General features: G+C 42.4%; 1 protein-coding gene and 1 long non-coding RNA gene across 2 annotated transcripts; one reads left to right on the top strand and one right to left on the bottom strand.

Annotated features, from left to right (window-relative positions):
* The first annotated feature begins 6,654 nt into the window (after positions 1–6,654).
* On the top strand, positions 6,655–15,491 carry LOC101753705 (protein NEDD1). The gene is made up of 11 exons (XM_004952444.3): positions 6,655–6,988; positions 7,117–7,334; positions 8,482–8,594; positions 9,227–9,487; positions 9,604–9,708; positions 10,773–10,838; positions 10,930–11,151; positions 12,009–12,509; positions 12,621–13,202; positions 13,293–13,475; positions 14,998–15,491. The coding sequence occupies exons 2-11, from the start codon at positions 7,178–7,180 to the stop codon at positions 15,106–15,108; spliced, it is 2,301 nt and encodes a 766-aa protein (XP_004952501.1). The 5' UTR covers positions 6,655–6,988; positions 7,117–7,177; the 3' UTR covers positions 15,109–15,491.
* Positions 15,492–16,830: 1,339 nt separating this feature from the next.
* Positions 16,831–18,453, bottom strand: LOC111256801. Its single transcript, XR_002677056.1, has 2 exons — positions 17,705–18,453; positions 16,831–17,221 (listed from the first exon to the last, which is right to left on the bottom strand). It is a non-coding gene; the product is annotated as an uncharacterized LOC111256801 (long non-coding RNA).
* Between the last annotated feature and the right edge of the window lie 1,136 nt (positions 18,454–19,589).

Raw genomic sequence — 19,589 nt, 5'->3', positions numbered from 1 at the left:
TGTCTCGGCGATTGGACGAAAGTGATGGATGGGAGTCCATGGCTGTTTCGTGGAGCAGCGATTGTGATGGAGGAGTATGATGGTTTTACTAATGTTTCGGAGTACAAGCTGGATAGAATTCCAGTTTGGGCGAGGATCCAAGGTGTGCCGGAAGGGTTGATGAAGAAGCGAGATTTAGCAGAGAAGGTAGCTAAAAAGGTGGGTGATATTATTAATGTGGTGGTGAATGAGGGCAAGATTAACACCACTCCATATCTGCGTACAAAGGTGTGGCTTGATCTGAATAAGCCTCTAGTTCGGGTGGTACCGATTACGCTAAAGGAGAGAAAGATGTATTTGGTTCAGTATGAAAAGATTCCAAACTTCTGTTTCTACTGTGGTGTTTTGGGTCACGATGTAACTGAATGTGGTGATGGGGTGCATAGCAAAGCAAGTTGCCAGTGGGGAGATTGGCTTAGAGTTCCTTTCAATGCAATGGTGATGGGCCGGGAGGACTATAGTAGTGGCCGTGGTAGAGGCCGTGGGAGAGGGAGAGGTAGAGGTGGAGCAAGAGGAGGACCATGGTTTGATGTGAATCCTGATGACATGGATGACTCGGCTGGGGATGATGACGACCTCAGTAAAGTACAAGCCAAAGAGCAAGATGGTTCTGTCAAGGGTACAGATAATATGCAAATAATATTGAGTGGAGACATAATTAGCCCATTGAAGGAGCAGGAGAAGAAGAGGCCAAGAACAACTGATGGGGGAGAAGGAAGTCTAACAAACACAATTACTAGATCGGCGCTCTCCTTCGAGGAGAGTGGCCGGGAGCAATGAAAATCTTAGCTTGGAACTGCCGGGGATTGGCTAGTCTCCGGGCAGTTCGTGCGCTTCTGGAGGTCCAGAAGCGAGAAAAACCAGATATTCTCTTTCTGTCTGAGACTCATCTGGGGAAAGCAAAGGCAGAGAATCTGAGAAGGCGATTGGGGTGTGATAAGTTCATCATCCACGAAAGTGATGGCAGGAGCGGAGGGCTGTTACTGTTGTGGAAAAAAGAGGTGGTAATAAAGCAGTTGAATGTTTCTCAGTACTACATTGATGTAGCTGTGGGCGAGGGGGAGCAATGGAGATTATCCGGAATTTATGGTGAGCCAATTTGGGATCATAAATACCGCACTTGGGAGGCTTTACGTCACCTAAAGAGTTGTAGTTCCTTGCCATGGCTGGCGGTAGGAGATTTTAATGAAATCCTTTTTCATTTTGAGAAGGAAGGAGGGAGGGCTCGGTCTCAAAAACAGATGCAGGATTTTCACGACGCTCTGCATGACTGTGATCTAATGGATATGGGGTACTCGGGTGACATGTTTACATGGCAACGGGGGAAGATAAGGGAGCGTCTCGATCGGGGCGTAACCAATGCTCAATGGAGTAACCTGTTCCCCAAGGCAAGTTTGGCAAATGGGGAAACGATTAAGTCAGATCACCGGCCGTTGATAGTCGATACTGACCAGGCTGATACTCTCCGGGTGTCAGCAGGTGGGAGCCCGAAGCGATTTGAAGCCAAATGGCTTAAGGAGGAGTCAGTCCATGAGATTGTTCACACTGCATGGACAAGAGCCGTGGCCCAGGGCCAGGGGTCACCGCTAATGACAAAAGTGAATATGATACACTCTGACCTGCATGTTTGGGACAAGGAGGTTCTGAAGCAACCTGTCCACCGAATTAAGAAACTCAAGCGTGAGTTGGAGGTGCTGAGGCGAGGAGAAATGACAGACCAATCTGTTGCAGCTCAAAAAGAGATCCTTCTCCAACTAGAGTTGTTACTAGAACAAGAGGAGATTTATTGGGTGCAGAGGGCGCGCGCAAACTGGCTTAAGCATGGTGATAGAAATACTAATTTCTTTCATCACCACGCGTCTAGCCGGAAGAGGAAAAATTTGATAAAAGGTCTGGTGGATGAGGAAGGGGTGAGACATGAAGATAATACAATGATGGGGGCAATGATTAAAGAATATTTTTCTACATTGTTTACAAGCGAAGTCCAGGAGATTGAGGAGGGGCTCTTGGCTGATGTGGATAGGAGAGTAACAACGCATATGAACCAATCTCTGTTAGCTCCATTTACAAAGGAGGAAGTGAAGAAGGCTTTATTCAGTATTGGGGACTTAAAGGCCCCAGGACCTGATGGCCTCCATGCTATTTTCTTCAAAAGGTTCTGGGGCATGTTGGAGGACGACCTGGTGGAGGAGGTGCTGGGAGCTATACAGAATGCTATGATCCCAATGGGATGGAATGACACCACTATTGTCTTGATTCCAAAAATCGATAATCCTGACAAGGTAACTCAGTTCCGTCCCATCTCTCTGTGTAACGTGGTGTACAAGATTATCTCTAAGATGTTAGCACAAAGACTAAAAGCTTTTCTACCTGAGATTATTGATGATCATCAAAGTGCATTTGTGCCGGGAAGATTAATTACAGATAATATTCTGTTAGCCTATGAGTGCATCCATACAATGAAGAAGAAGAAGGGGAAGAAAGGTCTTTGTGCAGTGAAGCTGGATATGCAAAAAGCTTATGATAGAGTGGAATGGGTGTTTCTGGAGAAAATTATGACCAAGCTTGGATTTGATCAGAGATGGATTAAATTAGTTATGGCATGTGTTACATCTGTCAGATATAGTGTGCGATTTAACTCAGCTGAATCTGAAATTTTTTCACCGTCTAGAGGATTACGACAAGGTGACCCATTATCACCTTATCTATTCCTAATGGTAGCTGAAGGTCTGTCGTGCATGATAAGAAAAGCGGAAGAAAGAGGTGATTTGATAGGGGTGAAGGTCTGTAGAGATGCTCCAACTATCTCTCACCTTCTATTTGCAGATGATTCGCTCATTTTGATGCAGGCGGATAAAAACAATGCTGACTGCCTTGCTAGCATCTTGAACAGATATTGCGCAAGCTCGGGACAGAAAATTAGTGAGGCCAAGTCTAGCATCTATTTTTCAGCTAATACAGAAGCGGACCAGAAGACCGAGGTGTGTCAGATCCTTAATATTATGACGGAATCATTGAATGACAAGTATTTGGGATTGCCAGCTTTGGTGGGACTTGACCGAAGTAATTGTTTCCGTCACCTAATTGACAGAGTGAATACACGGATTAATGGATGGAAGGAGAAGACATTGAGTTTGGGAGGAAAGGAAATTCTTATCAAGTCCATTGCTCAAGCCGTCCCAGTATATGCGATGATGGTTTTTCAAATTCCGAAATCAATTTGCAAAGGAATCACAAATGCTATCTCGCAATATTGGTGGGGGGATGACGATGAACACAGGAGAATGCATTGGCAAGAATGGTGGAAAATGTGCCTACCGAAGGACAAGGGAGGCATGGGGTTTAGGGATCTGCAATCTTTCAATTTGGCAATGTTAGCTAAACAAGCATGGAGACTGCTGTGTGAACCGGAGTCTCTGTGTGCGCGAGTGCTTAGAGCACGGTATTATCCTAATGGCAAATTGCTACAGGCGAGAAACAAGAATGGGAGCTCGTTCACTTGGCAAAGTATTCTAGCTGGGCTTGAGTGCTTCAAGCACGGATATATCTGGAGAGTGGGAGATGGTACACAAATAAATATTTGGGAAGACAACTGGATTCCAGGTAGCCACAATCTAAAAATTCAAACGGCCAGGGGAAATAATTTGGTGTCTACGGTTGATGAGTTGATTAACCCAATAACAATGCAATGGGATGTAGACTTGCTGAAGGCTATCTTTTGGCCGACTGATGTTTATCGTATTAGACAAATTCCTACCACATTGGGAAGGGAAGATGTGGTGGCTTGGCATTATAACAGAAGTGGTCGGTTCTCTGTTCGGTCAGCATACCATTGTCAATGGGACAATAAATATGGGCAGCGACATCACCAAGTGCAGGCCAGCTTTGCTTCAGGGAACCAGCTGTGGAAGAAATTATGGAGAATGAAAGTGCCGGGGAAAATCAAGATATTCGGTTGGCGAGCTCTGAAAGGACTTGTGCCCTGTCGAGCCATTTTAGCCAATCGACATATTGGGCAGTTGGGAGGATGCCCGGTTTGTCAGAATGGAGCGGAGGACATCAAACATCTGCTGTTTACCTGTGATCGAGCACGGGAAGTATGGCAAGCTCTGGGTGTTAGGGAGAGATTACAATATTATCTTACCATTGATCGTTCAGGCTCAGTGGTGATTGATGAAATAATTAGAAGAGAAGAGCTGATCGATACTCTGAACGTGGGGTTAGCGGAATTGGTGCTTACTGCGGGCTGGTATCTTTGGTGGGAGAGAAGACAGATCGTGCATGGGGAGGAGGTCCAGCTTCCAGCAAGGTCAGCTATGTCCATCGCAGCGCTCACAAAGAATTATCAAAATGCAATGAAGAAAGGGTCAAAGCTGAGGCAGGGATGGAAGAAACCCACTAAAGGAAAAGTAATGGTGAATGTTGATGCGGCCTTTGATGAAGATGGAGGAAGAGGCAGTGTGGGATCGATCATAAGGGATAGCAACGGAGGCATCTTAGCTGCTGCTCATAGCTATTTGCCCCATTTAATCGATGCTCCGATGGCAGAGGCTTATGCACTGAAGGAGGGGTTGATGCTAGCGCAGCACATCGGATGCAATCGGTTGATTGTTCAATCAGACTGTATGGAGGTGGTCCAGATCATGAGGGATGGTGGATTCACGGCAAACTCGGCTGCGCCTATATATGATGAATGCAATATAGTGTGGAATGGTTTTCAGGAGATAAGTATCGAGCACTGTTATCGTGAGGCGAATCAAGCTGCTCACTTACTTGCAAGAAGAGCAATGCAAACAAAGCAAAATTGTATATGGGACGATGAGCCCCCTAGTTTTATCCTTGATTGCATTGTAAACGATGTTACTATCCTGAGTGAATAAAGTTTGCCGTACAGTTTCAAAAAAAAAAAAGTGAAGAAATTGCATGTACACATGCAGATGTTGTACTTGTTCCTCCTAGATTGAAGGAAGGGGGGACAATGGGGAGCCGGTTGTTTCTCTTTTTTTTTTTGCCTTTTTAATAATTGATTTATCTCTCTTAAGTTCAGATTAATTTGAACTCTTAGGAGCCTAGGTAATCGGTGTACTGTAGCATGCCCTTCTCTATAAGCAGTAGTACCAGTATGATCCTGCTGTCCTTTCTTTGTAAACTCAAAGAGGTGTTTTGCTAATTTGGAGATCATGGATGCTTTATTATTTATGTGTTGGGCTGATTTTGGAGACCATGGATGGTTTGTTATTCATGTGTTGTTCGGTAAGGTCAGTCCAAAGCAGCACCTACGGTCCGTTACCGTTATTATATTGTTGCCACACATACAAAAGAAAATGAAAATGGTAACTAAGACAACCAAACAAACAAAATTCAGAAATCATTATTTTACAACCGATAGCGGGGTTTGATAACATTATTGTTATCATCCCATTGGCCAAACCAAACACCACCTAAAATTAGAAGAAATTAAGGTAATATAAAGGTAAATTTAAAGTCCTGTTTGGGAGGAAGGGTCTAAAGGCTAAAGTTTAGATCCCTCAAATAGAGTGCTAAACTTTAGCACTGTGAGGTGTTTGGGTGGGGGGCTAAATTTTAGCACTTTGGTTGCTAAAAGACTCTTTTACCCTCATTTACCTCCTCTCCTGTACCCCTCCTCATCTTCTTCCTTCTCAACTCCAATCGAGCAAGCACGGCAACCATATCCTCCTCTCAGTTCTAGCAGGCAGCAGCGCCGGGGGCAGCAGAGGATGGTGGAGGAGGCCGAGTCCAAGGCACGGATTAGGATGTGCGAGGCCATCAGCTGCGGCCAGGTCACCTTTGCCAGGACCACCACCGACAGGCGTGCCGTCCCACCACCAGCAGCGGGGTCGCCTGGCAGCCTATGCGCCGCAAGGTCGGCCGGCGTGGAGGGGAGCCGACGGAGGTGGAGGCGGTAGGACCCGGCGGAGAGGTGGCCGGAGGAGGGGAGCTCGACGGAGGCGGCGGGGCCTGGCAGAGGGGAGCCTGGCGGTGGCGGGGCCGGGCGGAGCGTGCGGGGAGGAGAGAGAGAGGAGGGGGCAGGGGTGGAAATTGTCTGGGGACCACTTTTAACCCCCTTTAGCCCATTTTAGCACCCCTTGGAGGAGCTAATAAATTATGGGGGGCTAAAGTTTAGCCCCTCCATTTTAACCCTGATGTTTGGAAGGAGAGGACTAAAATCTAGCTAAAATAGTAACCCCCGTCCAAAACACCCCATAAGATCCAGGAATTGGGAGAACAGGAAAAGATGTTCGATGATAGTTATAAAATCCCTGCTACTCCCGGCAATTATCCAAGGTCAAAATAAGTTTGCCAGCTCCACGAGTTTCTAATTGTAGGTCATTTTAGCGGTTTATAAATATTATTATGTATCCTAGAACAGTCAAAATGACCTCCAATTCGGAACGGAGCGAGTAAAACCGTAATATTTTTTTTTGAAAAGTTGTATACAACAGTAATAAAAGTAAATAAACATATGCCGTCGATCAGACGATCAAGGAATCTAGACCCATGGTAAATTGCAAAGGAACGCGCTTAGGAAAACCCGCCAAACGATTCTGAAAGCGTATTCTTCCTCCTTGGTCTCATCCTTCGGTTAATTCAGGTTCAGAATCTTTTTGAGTTTCAGAGGTTTAGGCCTGGCATCCCAGCGGCCCCGCGCCTCCCGTCCAGGCCTCCCGCACCATCCCCGGCTGCTCCCCGCGGGTCCGCCTGCGAGGCCGTTTGAGGCGCGTCACTGACCAAGCCGGCGGAGCCCAAGGCGACGGCGGACCGCGAGCGGACGAGACCCGCTTCCACAGGGCACAGGCTCGGGCAACCGCGCCCCTCCCGCAGCATTGGGCGGCGCCCCTCCGTCAGGCTCGCTCCTTCCTCCAGTGACAGCCGCGACGCCGCCGCCTCTTCCAGTCTCTCCCCACCGTTCTCCATCAGGCGGTGAAAGGTGAGACCCAGCTTCATCTCCCTCCCTCAGATCTGTATGCGTTCATGTATATTTGTTGAAATTTGAATTGAAAAAATGGATTGGTAGTAGTGTAATTCCTGTTTTCCCTCTTCTACCTTGTCTGTTAGGCCCGTCGCCCTCCCTCCCTCCCGACCCCTAAATCCGCGGGCCATCGCCGCCCGTGGCCCGATGGGGTTCGTGGATCCAGCGGCGCCGCTGCTGGTGACGTGTGGCGGCGACACGGTGAAGCTCTTCGACGTCACGGTGGAGTCCGGCGACCCCTGCGTCCTCGCCTACACCCCCTCGCCAGGCAACCCCGTCAACGCCGTCAAGTGGAACCACACCAGTGAGCGCCCCTATCGCCTCCTCTCAGATCTCCTGAATTTGGTAGCTGCTATTGTTGAGTTAGTAGTATCCATTTACTGTGGTGGTTGTGCCGGTTGGTAGTGTATGACCATGCCCTGAGCCAGAACCCTCTGGTCTTCTAGTCGTGATCTAAATCTAAATTTCACCTGATTAGTGATTACTGAGCTTTTTCTGACCTAATAGACTTAAATACCCAAAATGTGACGGGTATACAATTAATAGGCTGTTTGGGGCTACCAAGATGATGCATGTCCTATTTTTGTTGATGGCATGGTCATCAGTAGGTAATCAGAGCTCTATTTACAAAAGAAATGCAATGTCAATTGTCGAAGCAATAGAATGACCTACTTCTGCAATTTATTCTCAAGCGACAAGAACACACGATGGCTCCGGCATCTTTGCTTTCTGTATGCACGGCAGCTATCTTTGTTAACTTTGTTCACTTCACAAAGTCAGCTGTCAGTTGCAGATGCAGTTGCACTTTCTCTATGGGCATTTTATTTTGAATTGCTCTGCGCATGCTTTTGGTTGGGTTGTGCTTGTTGTTACTTAATACTGCTGTTTTTAGAATTAGAATATTGCTCAGTAATATCTAACAAGCTTCAACTTCTGCTGGCTTTAAACTGAACTTCACCAAACAGAACCAAATGCCATAAGTAGTATTCTTTGTACCTTAGCAAAACTAGCCTACACAGATGTTAGCTTTGGTTAGTTAATGCTTGGAATTAGTTGCAATATATCCGTGATCAATCTGGCTATAACATCAGCTTCTGGTCTTTCCATAATGTTATTTCTTTATTTTCTTTTTTGTTATATAGCATGTCTGCACAGCAAGCACAACCTGTTACAGTGAATGACAGGATATCCATTTATTTCCTGCAGTCAGTGCAAGAAAGCTTTATTAACATATTGTTTCAATGATTGGAATATGAAGACTAAGAAATAATTCTGTTCTTTTAGTGAAACATCTGTTTGGTTATATTTAGTCTACCATTGTGTTTCCGTAACTGAATATCTTTTGACAAGAGGTCAACCTCAATATTAAGAAAATGATTCCCAATCGCATAGCATTGTTAAGTTGCAACTAGAAGCACTAGCACTGACAGCCATTTGCATTTAACGTGCAGATCTGATCGTAGCAAGTGCTGGGGATGATAAAAAGATCTCATTGTGGCATAAAAAAGGTCATAATGTAGGACAGCTACCAACATCCAGTATTGATCGTGGTGATGACATAGAGGTATCAGTGCATTAGTTTGATTTTGTGCACACAAGTTACTCCTTACATCCATGCAGGCGCTACTCATGGATGTAGTATTCCATTGGGAATATAATTAGCATATTTCGAAACTGTTATTTGTTTATCTATCATTAATGCCAGGCTGGAAATTTCAAATATTTTTTTCATAGAGGTTGCTATATCGATTATTGATTTCTTATCTTCCTTTATTTAATGCTGTAACCACAAGCAAAGAAATATTGTAAATTTAGGCTAATTGCCTGCACTGGGTCCATGTCTTTACTATAAAAAGTAGTTATGAGGTTAAAATTAAGGAAAAATTTACTACCCTGAATAATCCGCTTTGTTCAGTTGACCTCCTGAACAAAATTTTGGCTCAATTTACTTCCTCAAAGTATTTGAATTTGTCCAATCTACCTACCACCTAATGAGATTTGTCTTTTTCGTTTCTCCGTGTACAAGTTTAGTTGAGTTCAAATTTTGTGAGGTGATAACGAACATGATATCCTATGTTGGAAAATACTTTTAAGAATTTTTCAAAATGACGATACAATCATCTGATGATATTTCAAACCTTTATTTACTAAACATGAGCATGTGGCCGAGCCTGACAATTAATATTTTCTTGTTAGGAGTGCATTTACTCTATCAGTTTTAGTAACAAAGGTTCTAGATATCTTTGCTCTGGTGGAAGTGGCCATATTGTAAGAATATGGGATTTGCAGCGGAAGAGATGTATCAAATGGCTTAGCGGTCACACTGACACAATTACTGGTGTAATGTATAACTGCAAAGATGAACATTTGGCATCGATCAGCATGAAGGGGGATCTCATTCTTCATAATCTTGCTTCTGGAGCACGTGCTGCTGAACTTAGTGATCCAAATGGACAGGTAATTATACTTTTTTGTGTTTGTAAAATGCCCATGCCTTCACAATAACTACCAGAATTTTGAATTTAAGCCTTCTGAATTTCTTAGTTTTTTCTGCATTGTTTATGCAAGGTCAGGTTCTGAGGGTGCTTGATTATTCACGAAATAGTAGGCATTTATTGGTAACAGCAGGAGATGATGGTTCTGTGCATCTTTGGGATGCAACTGCAAAAGCTCCGAAGGTACACCAAAATTCATAGGGTGCTAATTGTGCTGTACTTATTCTTCAATTGTTTAGTGTTACATAGTTTAACATTAAAATCAAAATAAAATGCAACCTTCAAGATAGCTTATTGTACAGATGATAAGAAAGTTACTTTATAATGTTTCCTGAAAATAGACAGTAATTTTATCAATATATATCATATAATCATTTTACTTGTGCAAATCATCATACTATTGCCTTGCAGTATGGCCTCTTGTGATGCCAATATGGAAGCTATGTTAGCTCCTGGTGTTCTAAAAGGTTGCTAAGCAGGCTCTGTAGGACTGTAGGGCACCTTGGCAGCTAGCTGTACATGCAGGTCAAATTTGGAAAGTCGCTGAATGGAGTAAGACAAACAGGGATCTAGCCATAGCTTGGCCATGATGTTTTGCGCTTAGGCTTTATTAGTCTAGTGGGTTGAGGAGATGAGTGATTGGTTTCCCAAATGTTGGATAACCCTAAGCCCAACTGCCCAAGCCACATTCTGAGTTCCAATTGCTGCTCACTCTTCAGCCTCTCCCTCCCCTGCCTTCTGTTCCTTCTGCCTTGCTCTCCTCTGAGCGCCACTTTTAACCTCTTAAGCCGGCTGGCCAACTAGCTTTCTGCCATCACTGATGGCTATATTGTTTTTCACCACAGGACTCTTCATTTTTTGAGGATTAAATTCAGATTTTCTTGTTTCATTTATTTTTAAGATGTGATTTAAGGTACCATAAAATACGTGCAGATGCAGCAGTTGTCTTGAATTTTCCTTTATGTAGCAGTGATTACTATTCTTTTAAGTTGCTGGTGGGTATTAGACAGTTGGGTATTAATATTCTTCATTATGTTGTCTCTGGTAGTTTGAATTTAGAAAACTTAGGTCAACATTTAATCCATTCGTATAAGCCCTGGTTATCGTTGTTTGTTAGATGAAATGTTAAAATAAGTGACTGCATGGTATTTGCTATTTCTGGTGACTTAATCTGCTTGTCGGCTTCATTCGGCTTGGTACTTGATGGAATATTCTGGAATTGATTAGTCCAAGTCCCTGTTATGCAGATGTCATGGCTGAAGCAACATTCTGCACCCACAAGTGGTGTTTGTATCTCGCCATCCAGTGATAAGGTTTTGTACTTGTAAATATAACTGGGGTTTCATTTCTGAATTCTGAATGAATAATGTCCCGGAATTGATGTTTATTTTTTTGTGCTGGTAGATAATTGCTACAGTTGGCCTGGACAAGAAGTTATACACACTAGATTCAGGGTCAAGAAGACCGACACACACTATTCCTCACGAGGCCCCATTCTCCTCATTGGCATATAATGATGACGGTACTATATTAGCAGCAGGCACAAATAGTGGACGTGTGGTATTCTATGATGTTCGGGGAAAACCTCAGCCATTGACCATTCTTCGTGCGTATAATAGCTCTGAGGTGAGAAGCCTGTAAACCACAATTATCTTTTCACTCGTTGGCATGTGCAAATTATTGTTAACTTATAGATAATGTTGTTTCCAGTGGTAGTTTGTATATTGGACTTGTACACATAATGGTATAGCACTTCTACCTGTATAGAAGTTATATGGCAATTAATACTGTTATTTTATATTAATCGAGCACATGTGTTTGCAAATGTAGTTCAAGTATGATAGGAACTTCTATATTTAGCTGACTGACTGATAGAAGTCTTTTCTTTTCTCGTTATGATATGAAGGCTTTTCACCTTTTGGTATTACTTTTGTAGTTTTGTATGCTTCCCAAAACAGCAATCTCTTATAATTGTATTTAGTTTAGGGACATGGAGTTATATTGTTTTGGCAAATCTCATATGCTACTTAATATGGGCAATTCAGTCTTCCTTCCTACTCCCTCCGTTCCAAATTGTAAGTCGTTTTGGCTTTTCTAGGTACGATATATGTTATGTCTAGCTAGAAAAGCCAAAACAACTTAGTATTTCCTCAAATGTTGTTTTTCAACTATTCTATGGTATTTGAAACATATAATGTAAAATAGGTTTAATCTTGCAGAATACTGTATGCTTGTAGTTATATTATGGAGGTTAACGAATTTAAAAATAAGGTATGCCAGCTTGCACATATGCAGCTTGTTTGGAAGTACATTTTTTGCTGAATCGTTGTCTTGCCAACCTGATAAGTATTAGCTAACCTTTTTAAGTAAAAATTGTTTAAAATGAACTGATGGCTTTGACATGTAACTGCTTCACAAAATTCTTATGTATACACTCTACTCTTTCAAGTTTTCTTTTAACATCTTTGAATATGAAATTTCAGGCTGTGATTGGTTTATGTTGGCAACGGTCGAAGCCTGTTATTGTTAACGAGAACAGTTCTTCTGAAGTTGCTCTTCTGGGGGGAACTAGTGAAGAGTCTGTTCTCATGCCAGATCCCTTGCCATCGGCAACACCCACAAGTTTTTCTTCTGGAGTAGTGACTACAGGTCTTCGGTCTTCTTTGACAGCAAACACTTCTACCATGGACGAAACTCCATATAGAACTCGCTCATTATCTGGAGGACCATTATCAAAGCTACAGGCTCCTCGTAGTAACTATAATCTAAAGGATGATATGGATGTCTTTTCACCACTTGTTGATGTCCAGCCTTTCACACCATCTAGTGGCAACTGGTGGGATGAGCATGGAAGCGATGATACAAAAAAAGATGATAAAACAGGAGAAAAGAAATTGTCAACAACTAGGAAGTTTCCGTATATGGAAGGCAATGATGAGCCTCATCCAATCTCAGATTGGAGGTCTACTGCAAATTCAAGACAGGTCCTTCATGAAAAACTTATGTTATTTTCTGAGGGGGCATATGTCCCATTGCGGAGGGATAACCCATCTAACCCCCCCTTTTTTTATGCTATACATGTTTCCGTTGTACAGGATAGCATCTCATCTGTGACTACGACATCCATGCCATCATGGAAGAGTGAACTGTCTATATCTTCACCAGAGACAGCAACTGGAAATGCATTACCAGATAGGCTAGCTCAACGTCAACAGATCTCACGCTTTGGGGCTTCAGCCTTTTCAACAGGTGGCTTGGCATTTACAGCCTTACAAGATTCATCTTCAGCTGCCAGCCACTCACTAAAGGGTTCTCTAACAAGTAACATTTTAATGAATCTACAAAACAAGGGCATCTTAAGCAATGCAAATTCTTCCTTGGATGCATCCTCTCCCAACCTTCAAAGTTCACTTCCCTCATCCTATGTTTCAAAGGCTGTGTCATCCTTGAATCCCGATCAACCAGGAGCAGCACAATCCACTTCTATGTGGAGACCCACAACATATACTGATAGAATGAGCTCATCCTCTGTTTTTAGTGATGGATTAGCTTCAGCGTTTGGCTCAACAAAATCAAAGAAAACGGGAGCAGAAACAAAAGATGAGTTGCTCAGTAGTCTTTTGTCAAGACAAGAGGCAGCAATTGCTTCTTCATCTGCAAGCCCTCTGGCGAGCAATGTAAGAATTTACTACTCGTGCAACCGATATGACTAAAATGCTTTAATTGCATGATTTTACTAATGAATTGGCTATATTCTATTTTATTAGGGAGTAGTGCCACCCCAATCAGCAAACACAGGTTCTTCAACTGATCAACAGGGAGCTTCTTCCTTCTCACTTCAATATGTGCAGCGCATGCTTGAAGAATCTCTTGGGTCTGTTCAGAAGTCCATCCATGAGGATGTGAGAAATCTCCACATTGAACTTCTAAGACAGTTTCACATGCAGGAGGTAAAATTACTGGATCTATATAGTGGAGTTGCTTTCTGCTGCAAGTACTTGATAGATTCAAATTTGAGTCCCAGCTTAGTAGCTTTATTTTGTTCTCACTAACACACATATATAGCCTGTTCCAATGCAAGATCTGCATAATAAGTTTTGTATCTTGTGGGGGGTGGGTTCTCACCTAGATCAAATTTATGAGTGTTGGTGTAAGCTTTGTGCTGTTCTTTTCCTGGAACTTAATCTTTAGGAGGGGTTCATGCCTTGCCAGGCAGTAGATAGGATCTGCAGCCATGCTGCTAGTTGCACTAGTAGGTGACATTAGAAGTACTTGTAGTTGTTGGAGGGTATGGTTTGCACTGTAGCCAGTAAGGCAAACAAAACTTATATACTTTCTTTGTTGCATATAAAAGTGAAGAATGGTTCAGCTGGTATCTTTGATCCATCAGCATACAAGCTCTTGCTCTCTCCTACCTCTAGTTCTAGTTCATGCCCATGAGCATTGCTAACAATCAGATGAAGCATCATTATGGAGTAAATGAGCCACAGTTTTTCATTAAAAGAAATCAACAGAAATAAAATTATAGTAGCTGAGCTGTGATAATAGCACCTCGATTTTGTCTCTCCACCCCTCGTGCTTTCCTTTGCCATGCTTACCACATTCTTTCCTTTAAAACAATGTATTAGTGGCCAGAACTATTCACGTTCCTGTTGATGCGGGCTTATAAAGCTAGGCCCATATCACCAGGTAGACTCTAAACTCCTACAGCGACATCCTGCCTCATCTGTAGGAAAGTGTGGTCTCTCGATGCTGAGGATGCTACAGTAGCCTAGTAGAATACATGTCCTTCATGTAACATTTTGTCAGAAATGTTGCTTTCTTTATGATGAAAATGAACTACAATTTTATTGATGAGCTGTCTTGCTTTATTGCTGAAAATACGATGAAAATGATGATTAAGTAAACTACATTGTGTTGTTGTTGTCATGCATACATTAAAATGTTTATTTTCACAATTCTATGTGTGTCTGTGTCCATGATTGCATTTGGTTCTTCTATATTTGCAGTCGGTCGATAAAAACCCCAGGTTTTTCTTTCACTGCCTTTATTTTTCCTATCCAAGGTACTCTTTTTATTTCCACACCCTGGGAAAAACTGAAAGCAAATACAATAGACTAATTGAGCCCTTAATCCTCTTATCTACCTGTACCTACTGTTTTGCTCCTAGGCATATCTGCATATGTACCTATGTAATAAATTATTGTACTTTTGATTTCTTTTATTTTGAAAAAAATAGGGCACCTTTCTATTCTTTTGCGCTTGAATTCCTTTCACTCAATCATAATTGTCGTTACTAGATGAGCATGCACATTTGTTAAATATACCTCGTTTAATACCTTGTCCAAAGTTCTGAACCCATACCTAGCATTTTAATATGTTTGTAGGCTACTTTGTGCTCAATCTTTTCTGTAACTTTTGGCTTAATTCCTTTTTTCTTTTTCACATAATGGATCTTGCTGATACCTACAGATGGAAATGTCCGGCGTGCTGAACTTGGTCTTGGAGAAGGTGGAAGGCCTGACAAAGGAAGTGCAACAATTAAGACGGGAGAACCAACAGCTCCGGCAGCAGCTTCTCTGAACTTGGTCTTGTTCGTTGTGGAAGAGTGCAATTTGCGCCAGTTTCTGAGATAAGCCTGGCTACGATTCTTATATTTCTTTGTTTGCTTGTCTAGGTAATGACAAATAGGATGTTCCTCGGTTCCTGTTCGACATGGTTGTACATAGAATCCTTAGTTTAGAGAAGCAACATTGAATTATTGATTTCTTTATTTGTTGTGTACTTGTGTTGAACTGCTTCCATGTATTTTGGTGGCACCTGGGTGGCCTGATTTTGGATGGCCTATGTGAAGGCCTAACATATAGGTTTTCAATGTAGCTTTTGTCATGCTGTTATGTGCCTTCTGTATTGAGGCTAAAAACGCTCGTCCTTAAATAACATTACATACTGCTTTGCTTTTGCCAGTAGCTTTGTTCATCATGTTAGGCGCCCGAACAAAACCTTCAAAGCTTGATTTAATTTTAATGAGCGAGTCAACGTGTGTAAGATTATCTGTTATGCTGGGTAGCACTGCAATTTGCTAACTGCTAAGGTAAAAACACTTTCAACAGTTAATATTTTTTCCAATATAAAACTTTGTAAAGTTATCTTTTGTGCCAAGGAGTGGAAGCCAAACCCACAAGCTAAGGAATTTAAGATTGCCTACTAATTCACCCTCTCCTTTTTTGCTATACGAGCGCTGATTTCTTTCATGCATGGATGAGTCTCTCTTTGTAAGAGACTTAAGAGTTTATCCGAGTTGTTGGTTGGTGACATGTGTTCGGCTGTGATTTTTTTGCTGCTGATTCAATAGTGTTCTGTGAGAGAATAAGCTGCAGCGCGGCTGATAAGCCGGCTGAAAAGGGCAGCCGAATAGCTTTACCGTTAGTTTTTGAGTGCTAATTAGAGTAAGGCATGCACAAGTCCGTATGTGTAGGCTCACATAAAGTTAAGTGTGAATGGCCATTCCCTCGTAGGTAAACAAATACACGGAACTAATAAATCCCCAAGATCAATCTAATGGAACCTTTTCGGTCATTGGCTGGGTTAAATATGAATTAACTATAATATTATGTTGCAATTAACACCATTCCTTTCATATATTAGCATAGCAAAAACACTATGAATATATAGTCTATTTCTCAATAAAGGAGAGACCTAAAATCAAGGACCACATTGTCAGTAGAATTTATAAGGGGTAATGGCGATAAAAAAAGAAGAGTGGTGTTGCCATGTTGGTGAATATTGATAGCCTTATGGTATGCTAGGAAGAACAGCAACTTAATGAAAATCGTAAAAGCAAATTTATAGGCATCACCTGTTGTGAAGCAAAAAACAGCGAGTACTACTAGAGGATTTGATGCGCACCAACAAAGCACTGCTGTGCTGCTTGCAAACACCCCAAGCTTGAGAAGGGTGTATTTTATCTGTGGTCCAAAGTGGAAATACACATTCCTATATTATACTTGTATGAAATCCTGATTAATGGCTTGAGATGAAAACTAATTGATATTTTTAGTTCAAAATTTGAAATATTCAAATGTAAAAAGCAAAATTGAGTGTGTTCAAAATTCAACTTTATCTAAAGTCTAGTATTGATTTTTTGGGTTGGTACAAAGTTAAAGTGTTCAAGCAATGTTATGTGAGTTAATTGAGTTCAGTAGCTCATGAGTCGAACGAGTTAAGTTCAAAATTTTCCCCTTCGCTATCCAGTTTGAAGTTGCAATGTACATGACTTAAGGAAGTGACATATGAAATATGTACACAAATGAAAATATATAGCATAATGGAATTGTGCATGGCATGAATTTAAGCTTGTGACTATGCAAAAAAAAAATAAGGTGCAAATGTATGCCAGTAGTTCCTTGAGAGAGTCATCAACCATCAACACATATTACTTCACACTGAATGGTGGGTGTTCCACATGCATTGGACTAATTGTCTCCGTGGGTAAGACCTCACCCGATCGTGTGGTCACCACTTGCTTGATGGGTTCGGAAGAAATAGCAATAACCTTGCCACGGCAACATGGAGCGTAACTATTGACGGTTCCAACGCTTTCATGACTTTCCTTCACCTTGACGCATGCTTCATGTTTGGACCACACATGTCCTCTGATTCGTCATCAACTCTAAAGTTCAGCCTTGCTTTTATCCTACATAGTTTTAATTTAGTGATTATATATAGTACTAGGAGAGTAGAGCCTATGAACGCTTGATGTAAATTTTGACACAAAATAGTGCCAAGGTAATAAATAGTAATGCTAGTATATAGCGGCCTGGTAGGAGATCAGTGTCATAGCGGTGGTACAGTGGGCAGAAAGATGGAATTCAAAAATAGTAAAAAAAAAATTAGAGCATATGATCATTAACACAAGTTAATAGTGCATCCGGTTGTTGCACCAAGCATTGTAAATATATCTTTAAATGTCTTTCAAGAGGCATATTTCTCTATAAAAGAAAAGCAAAATTTGCTGTGGGCCATGCAAAGTGACGTCGATTTGCTGATGGACACCGAAAAAAGTATAATTAGCTAGTGACACTTTAGTTTTGTGATAATTTGCTGGAAGACACCGCATTAATTAAAATAATATTTTTGGACTGAATAGGAGAGAAATAGAGGGAATGTTCATTTTTACCCCTGATCCTACTGGTCAGACCTTTCTTCTTCCTCCCCCTCCAATTTCTCCAAGGCCCGCTGGCCGCTGCTGTGCTATCCGCCGGCTTGAGCAACTCCCCATATCCCATCCATCTTGCGTCCACAGCACCTCCACCTACGCCGCCCCACAGTCCCAGCTCCACCCCACTCAAAGAAGCTCCGGTGGCCACGTGCGCCTGCTCTTCCTTGCAGCCATCTTGCCCCAAGCGGTGTGCGCTGCCTCTGGCCTAAGCTTCGCCCGGAGGAGCTCCAATGGCAGATAGCAACGCCGCGGGTGCGGACGCAGGGGTACCGCGGGGCCTGCAGGAAGAACGGGAGGAGGAAGAGGAAAGAAGTGAAGGGAAGACTCCGTACAAGATTAGGAGTTTTAGATTCGTGAGTGGATGAGCTTAATCCAACTTGGGACGACCTCAATTTCTACTTATCTAGCTCGATTTAGTGCTCCGCTCTTGCTGACCTCATGCCTGATGCAAGCCACCGCGTGTCGTCGAGCCTTGGCGCAGCGCGGCTTGCCACGAGTCCAGGGGCCACGACGGTTGGTCGAGTCTAGGTGCAAGAGATCGCAGAAGGGAGAGGAGGAAGAAGGGGCTAATCGGTGAAGTCAGGGGGCAAAAATGACCATTTCACACTGTATCTCTATCATGTTCGGCTCAAAAATATTATTTTAATTAATGCGGTGTCTTCCAGCAAATTATCACAAAACTAAGAGTGTCCACCAGCCAATTATACTTTTTTCAGTATCCATCAGCAAATCGATATCACTTTGCATATCCCACAGCAAATTTTGCCTAAAAGAAAAGGGAAGGGAGCAACAGGTGTAACCATAATCCACCTAAAACATCGATAGACGGAGAAAGAGATGATGTGCTGCAATGTTCGAAGCTGCTAAGATTGTTGACAATTCCTATGGTAGTGCTGTAGCTAACGTTGGAAACACCTATATGATTTGGAGGCATCGGGAGCTAATGTTATGGGGCTGCAATAAATTGGCAAGGAGATATTATTGGATCCGCTTGTGCTGTTACTTCGCCTCGTACTTGTCTTCTTCTCGTAAGATGATACACGCTAGCTAAAGATCCACTATGTGCTACGTCATAAGCACATTGGGAACGTATGGATAGGAATTGCTTTGCTTCTGCACGACAGCGGATCTAGAAAATTTTTACTAGGTGTGAAGACAGAACAAAGTAGTAGAACTATAATAAATTGAAAATTACAATAAAAATTTTGGACAAGATTCTAGGTGTATGTGCAATTGTTTTTTCTCGGTTCAAAATTCATAATTTTGAGGTCTCATGCCAAAAGCAAGTTCCGAGTGGGAAAGATTCTGTAAAGGTTATATACCGAAGCTGTATTAAAACCTGAGTCCAATCCAGAATCTTCTCCTGAGAATCACCAAATTATGAGTGTCACCTCATCAGAGAGCAACAGCAAGGTCTTGTTTCAGAGCCACACTAGTTATAGCCAATCACGGATATTTAATCTTGGCTTGAGTTCGTTTTCGCCATTGCAAGGCCATGGGAGATGGGATACCATGCACCAAGTCCCATATTTCTTGGTTGAACGTCCTAGTAAACTCCAGGCACAGGAAATGACCCCTGCTGGATCTGTTCCTGCTTCTGTACAGCACTGGAGATCGTTATTCCTTCCACGGTTCCACCGTATATGTATCCTTCCCCCACTAACCCTCTCTCTATTATTACAAGCCACTATGCCTTAGCAGTTTGCCGGTGATCACCAGCCAATGCATAAAAGGCGATCATACAGTTCGATCTTTTTTATACTAATCTTTTCGATCGTGCTAGGTAGCAGTACTTGGCCTGCTGCTATACTTCAACAAAAATATAGACCGGAAATAGGAGAGT

Source organism: Setaria italica, chromosome I (genome assembly GCF_000263155.2).
Source record: "Setaria italica strain Yugu1 chromosome I, Setaria_italica_v2.0, whole genome shotgun sequence".
NCBI lineage: Eukaryota > Viridiplantae > Streptophyta > Magnoliopsida > Poales > Poaceae > Setaria > Setaria italica.
The sequence above is the reverse complement of the archived record's forward strand: the minus strand, read 5'-3'. Positions and strand labels throughout refer to the sequence as shown.